This window comes from Aegilops tauschii, chromosome 7 (assembly GCF_002575655.3).
Source record: "Aegilops tauschii subsp. strangulata cultivar AL8/78 chromosome 7, Aet v6.0, whole genome shotgun sequence".
Lineage (NCBI taxonomy): Eukaryota > Viridiplantae > Streptophyta > Magnoliopsida > Poales > Poaceae > Aegilops > Aegilops tauschii.
Window position 1 is genome coordinate 459798783 of NC_053041.3, and position 6714 is coordinate 459805496.

General features: G+C 47.3%; 1 protein-coding gene across 1 annotated transcript; it reads left to right on the top strand.

The window, feature by feature from the left end:
• Nucleotides 1-1860: 1860 nt before the first annotated feature.
• On the top strand, nucleotides 1861-5599 carry LOC109747972 (palmitoyl-acyl carrier protein thioesterase, chloroplastic). Its single transcript, XM_020307020.4, has 7 exons — nucleotides 1861-2038; nucleotides 2464-3027; nucleotides 3121-3254; nucleotides 3645-3758; nucleotides 3904-4087; nucleotides 4177-4245; nucleotides 4916-5599. Exons 2-7 carry the CDS (start codon nucleotides 2524-2526, stop codon nucleotides 5168-5170), a joined length of 1260 nt encoding a protein of 419 aa, XP_020162609.1. The 5' UTR covers nucleotides 1861-2038; nucleotides 2464-2523; the 3' UTR covers nucleotides 5171-5599.
• Nucleotides 5600-6714: the final 1115 nt, after the last annotated feature.

The window sequence follows — 6714 nt, forward strand, 5'->3', positions numbered from 1 at the left end:
CCACGAGGGCGGAACGAGCGGGCAGTGTCCAGACCTCCCACATAATATCCAACACACGCAATGCATATCCGCAAGTAGCAAGGGCAAGAAATGACCCTCCATCTCCCTATCACACAAAGAACAAGAAGAACGTGTTGGCAGGTGCCTATAAGATTTACACTGGTTCGTTGCTAAGGCCCCCGACACCGCTTTACAGGCTATAATTTAATCTTTTGTGGTACGGACGCATTCCAAATAAAACGTCAAATAGAACGATTTTCCTCCGGGTTTTCACTAAATGCACCAGCAGCAAATAATTCCTCATGGTCAAGTGGCCTTAAAAGGCCAAGTGATGGAAGTAGAATTGGCCCACATAGGCCCGTGTAGTGGAGGCACCCACTTTTTCCAAGTGGGGAGGCTGAATTGGACTAGGGGAGGAGCCCTAGACCGGCGCGCAAGGAGGGGCTCTTTCCCTCCTTGTGTGGCGTCCTCCCTTTCCCTCAAACCTATATATACTATAATCTAAAATAACCTATATATACTAGAGGTTTTGACACTATTAGATACACAAGTTTTGGAGCCTCCTCTAGTTCTCTAGTTTTAGTTGTAGTTGGTCCTAGTTCATCAATTAGAGCCTAGCTTAGGTCCTCTAATCCTCATAATTAGAAGTTCGGTGTGATTCTAATCTTCTCCCTCTAATTCTCCGGCGACGATTAGCTCTGCACAGCGAAGCGCTGCCGGATCGTGAAGACCGTACGCTTGCAACCAAGTAGAGAGGCCGTGCTTTCGGTCTTTCGTTCGAGGGATCGTTCGTGGGCAGTTTGCAGGATCTCATCTACGGTTCAAGGGACTTCAAGTACGATCTACACCGACTCGTCTACTTCTGTTGCTACTCGGAGTCGATAACGATTGTGATCCAAACCGTTTATGCATATTCATATTGTTCTTGGGTGTTCGTAGAGTGATTTTTTTTTTTGTTTTCTAATATTTTTCCCAACAGGACACGCCTTGAAGTTTGAAATAAATGTAGAAAAATGCCACCACCCGTGCCAAATTTAGGACTTGAACCTGGGTGAACAGATTCCACCATAAGGAACTTAGTCATCCGAGCTATGCATGGTTCGCTGCACGACATTATGCGTCATTTGGATCACAGATTCTAAGAACGCAGGAAAAGAAAAAAAAACACAAGAATTGGATATTGATGCATATGTAAAGCAGAGGGTTGGAAAACGTAGAAATTTTGCAGGCTTGTGCGTTTGGTTCGCAGAAATCCTAATAATCAGTGAAATCATATCAAACCACATGAAAATGTATTAGCATGTTATTGTGCCACTACGGATCTCAGTCTTATTCTTCGTGTGTAGAATTTTGAAAGAGAGGTCCCGATGGATTATAAAATTCCTGCGTTTTTCCTCTGAATCCGAGACCACATAAATTTTTTCTTCACTTTTACTTTGCTTCATTTCTTTGAACCAGAGGCTTGAATAGTCCCATCGTAGTATTTTCCCCCTATTCTTATGCGTTTCTTTACTTTTCCTTTGATCCAAAAGAGACTTTAGAATGCTTTATGAATACATTTTTTTGACATGTTTCTGAACAATATTTAATCCCACGGCCTTGGTCGCGCCACATGCATGCTATCCGCTTGATCTTACTATATTTCCCAATTTCCCACGTTTCTCTCCCGTGCCCGTGCCGGTGCCCACCGCACCAGCCACCACAGCGTTCATTACTCGAGGAGTGGACAGGTAGGATCACATCAACATCTCCTGTTTCGTACTCCATCCTATCCGTCCGTCCGCCCTCCAGACTCCAGGGAGTCCAGGGGCAGAACGGTCACCCCCCCTACAAAGCTGGTCTCCTTTTAAAGTCCGCGGTGGCAGAGCACACCCTACCCCTGTGACAGAGGAGAAAACAGAGGCACCCGGTCCCGCCCCGACACAGCGCGACCCAAGCCGCCAGAATACAAACCACCGCCCCGCCCGCCTCCTCTCCCCTCGGCGCCCGCGGCCGAGACCCGCCGCCTCCGTCGTCGTCTCCTCCTACCCCCGAAAAGGTAGGTCTCCTCGCCCCCGCCGCACTCGTTCATTGGGGAGGGCGGTTCTTGGTCGGATACGCCCGGGAGCAACATGCGGCGAGGCTGTCGGTCCGGCGCCGCCTCTTTTCTGGGCGCTGCTTGGCTGTTCCGGACCCGGCAGCCGCGGATTCGCGGGGGGTTAGGATCTCTGCTGCCCTCGCCGGATCTCGAGCTTAGGAGGGGTTTGGGTGTTCCGTTTGGCGCCTCTTTTTTCCTGGCCTGAATCTTCTTCTCTTTTGCTCTGGTTGCCGTTACTGCGCGGTTCGCCTTCACCCTCGGTTCCTGCCCGTATGCTGCTGTTGTTGCCAGTAGTTAGCTTCCATGGCGCCTCTGCACTGCGCTTATGCTATTTCTTAGCTGTCTTTTTTTTACCGTTGCTGATGTTTTTCTTGTTTGAAATTCAGGCTGAGATCGCCGGTTCGCGGGCCATTTGATTTGGCGCGCGCTTTCTAGCCGTGCTTCCCATGGCCGGGTCCATCGCGGCCGCGGCCTTCTTCCCGGGGCCGCCGGCACCGCCGCCGCCCAAGAGCGCCCTCGGCGAGCGCCCGGACAGCCTGGACGTCCGCGGCATGGCCGCGAAGCAGGCCTCGTCGTCCTCCGCCGTGAGGGCCGGCAGGACGCGCGCCCACGCGGCCGTCCCCAAGGTGAACGGCGGCGGCGGCAAGTCGGCGCTGGCGGACGCGGAGCACGATGCCATGCCCTCGGCCGCGCAGCCGAGGACGTTCTACAACCAGCTGCCCGACTGGAGCATGCTCCTCGCGGCCATCACCACCATCTTCCTGGCCGCCGAGAAGCAGTGGACGCTGCTCGACTGGAAGCCCAAGCGGCCCGACATGCTCGTCGACACGCTGGGTTTCGGCACGATTGTACACGACGGCGTCATGTTCAGGCAGAACTTCTCCATCAGGTCCTACGAGATTGGGGCCGACAGGACGGCGTCCATTGAGACGCTCATGAACCATCTGCAGGTGAGTTTCTTGCCGCGGTTTCGAGGCGTAACAAGACTGCTCTATCTGGTTATTGGGCACTGACATATTTTTCTATTTTTGGGTGTGATGCAGGAAACTGCACTCAATCATGTGAAGGTCGTTGGGCTTCTAGGAGACGGTTTTGGCTCAACCCCGGAGATGAGTAAACGGAACTTGTTCTGGGTTGTCAGCCAAATGCAGGCCATCGTCGAGCGTTATCCATGCTGGTATATCTCACACACTAGCATTTCCCTTTTCCTTTTGTTCTCTTATATAATTTGAGCTTGAATAGGTTTTACAATAATCTTTGGAACAATCAGTGCGGTTAAGGGGAGTTTTCGAGTTGTTTAACAAATGAATGTGAAAGTGATGCTCCATAATAGCGTCTGCTTTATGTCATAATTATTAGGTCAGCAATTCCCACCTGTCATGGTGTGTGCAGGCAGCAGACTTTCAGTATTTGATGCAGAGAGGCCTTCTTTGAATCTCGTAGTGTCATGTGTTACATTTATTGGCAGATGTCAAAAACGTTTAATTTTGTTAGCTGAAAGTTGTATGTCGCCATAAGGAGTTGCTTTTTTATTGTTTTAATTCATTTGGTTTTCATTGATCTGCAGGGGTGACACTGTTGAGGTGAATACTTGGGTTGGCGCTCATGGTAAAAACGGGATGCGTCGAGACTGGCATATACGTGATTCTGTGACGGGCCATACAGTACTGAAGGCTACAAGGTTCAAATTTTGGTCACTCAGAGATAGCATCAATCACATATCCTTTCAGTATTAGCTAATGCTGCGTGGATTAGATTTGTTTTTCTTCTGCCCCACATATTCAGAGTCTGTCATCTATGCATTCTAATTTTCGTTAAATTTGCAGTAAATGGGTTATGATGAACAAGCTTACCAGAAAGCTTGCAAGAATTCCAGATGAAGTACGGGCTGAAATAGTGCCGTTCTTTTCTGAGTATGCTGCCATTGAAGACCAAGACCACCGAAAATTTCCCAAACTGCCAGAGCATGACCGTGCTACCTCAGCCAAATATGTCCGGACAGGCCTGACTGTAAGTTTTGCACACACATACAGTACAAGATTGCAAGTATATATTCTATCTTCTTATGCTGTTTACTTATTATCATATATATGATGCAGCCTCGGTGGGCTGATCTTGATATCAATCAGCATGTCAATAATGTTAAATACATTGGCTGGATCCTTGAGGTAAAAGACAAAGTTTCCCTTTCATGTGCATCTTTATTTATCGCTGAGACATAAAAAATTGCTTCTTGATTTGTAGTTAAGCATGCTACTTTCAGAAGCTGTTTTGATTTAATCTTCATCTGGCCAAATATCCCAGAACGAATGCGCCTATGCTACTACTTAGCGTGTGCACCTACCTATTCCCAACCTCAGCAAATATTATTCGCTAGCTCTCTAGCCTTTCAAAGTATAAGTTGGAGAAGAAATGTATTTTCTGATCTGATCTGATAGATTTAACTATGTTAGGTTGGTCACCTAGGTACCTAACCATGTTGCTCACTTGTGTTGCTTTCGTAAAAGATCTTGACTGGAATCCTTATATACATAACTTGTCTGCATGTCATTCATTCTTTTTTTCTGTCAAAGAACTTGTGCATGAAGACAATGGCCATGTGTCTGATTGATAATATGGCATGTGTCACGTGATAACCATATCAACCGTTGGAGGATTACAAATTCAGAAACAAAGAATAATCATTTGGTAAATGGGCAGCAAACCGCAAACAAGTGAAACAAACCTAAAACGGCAGAAAAGAAATAATTGACATTTAATTGGTGCATGTTAATACCGAAATATTGATACATTTGCAGCGCCGCAGCTTAACCCTGATTTCCTTTTTTCCCCTTTCAGAGCGCGCCAATCTCCATTCTGGAGAACCATGAACTGGCGAGCATAGTCCTGGACTACAAAAGGGAGTGTGGCCGGAACAGCGTCCTGCAGTCGCACACCACGGTGCACACCGACTGCGCCGACGAGCCCGGAGAAACGACTCTGCACTGCGAGCATCTGCTGAGCCTGGAATCGGGACCCACCATCGTGAAGGCCCGGACCATGTGGCGGCCAAAGGGGGCCAAGTCCCAGGAGACGGTGGCTCTGTCGTGGTGATATTCGGCAGGAGCGGTTTGGTAAAAGCCCAGAGCAGCCACCCGGACGTGTTCTCTACTGGAAAGGAAATCACACATTGCACATACGTACATGGATGTGTATAATCCCATCATGGAATCACAGTGGGATACTCCAAGTTATATGCATACATACATACATACATACATACATACATAGAAAGTGTGTGAAGGTGGAGAAGATACGAAGGGCATAGGAGTGCGATGAGAAGCAGAGAGGACAAAATTGGTGTTGTAATTATCGAGTTTGTAGCTATATTACTGTGTGATGATGGGAAGTGAATGCTTCCCACACACACCTGGGATCGATCTGTCTGTCTGGGGCTGTGTCTATATTACGAGCCCTTGAGAGCAGCCTGTTTTATGCTTACTGAACTTTAAGATCGTATATTGTATTGATTTTATTGTAAAATGCGAGAATCGCTTCTTCTTGTCCTGGTTGTTTGTCTGCCGAAACGTGCTGAAACTTGAGATCCTGGGTCTTGAGCTGTCCGACCTTGATTTTTTTGTAGCTTCTGAGCTGTCCGGCGTTGAGATGGCGCGGCTGCTAAATGCTTTTAAGAGTTGCCTTGACCTGCCTGCGTAGTTGGAGCAGGCAAGGCAGGCAGCTTGACGTGAGCAATGACGGGTTCAGCTTATTTTATCGGGGTTGACACATCAAATCTGGAAAGCAATTTTCTGTGCAAGAACATGCAGACTCCTAACTTTCTTATCATGTCTTTGGTTCAAAGAAAATGAGGCAGATGAAAAATGGAGGAATTTTTTCCTTCGCTCCCAGTTTCAAAGGAAAAACACGGAAATTTCCCTTTGACCATGTTTATTAGGATTTCCTGTGTTTTCCAATTCCAATGAAACAAACAACAGAGCTGACGGAATCCCTATGTTTTTCCAGCTGACGTGTGTTTCTGGCTACTTCAGATGCAGTTTCTCTGAGACTGTATTGACACGACCAACTTTTTGGCAGTCCATGAAGGGACCTGCAGATAGGATAGCAATTACTACTAAGAAACTTTTGCTTTTCTTGCTTATCATGCTTTTGGAGTCGAAGCTTCAGGTGCAACATTCAGGGGAGTATATTTTGTTGTACTGTCAAAGTCTCGCAGAACATACCACTGCCTCCATTGACCTGCAGCACGAGCGTGGTCTGAAGCGTGCAGGGATCGAGTCAAACGGAGCACAAGACGTGGAGGTTATTGTGCCGGGATGCCAAACAGGTCTTGTCAAGGCGTTGTTGTTGGTGGTTGGAGTTTGGTTGCCTAAGTTAATGAGGACAAACGAGGATTGGTTGCGTGGAGTTCATGGTGGTGGATAAGTAATGGTCAATGCTCTTTCATTGGCCCGTTGATGTAGATGCGCCGTTTGCCTCTTTTCTCAGACGATTGATTTGCTGTGTGCTCTAGTAATATACTCCCTCCGTTCCTAAATATAAATCTTTTTAGACATTTCAAATGGACAACAACATACGGATGTATGTAGACATATTTTAGAGTGTAGATTCATTCATTTTGCTCCGTATCTAGTCATTTG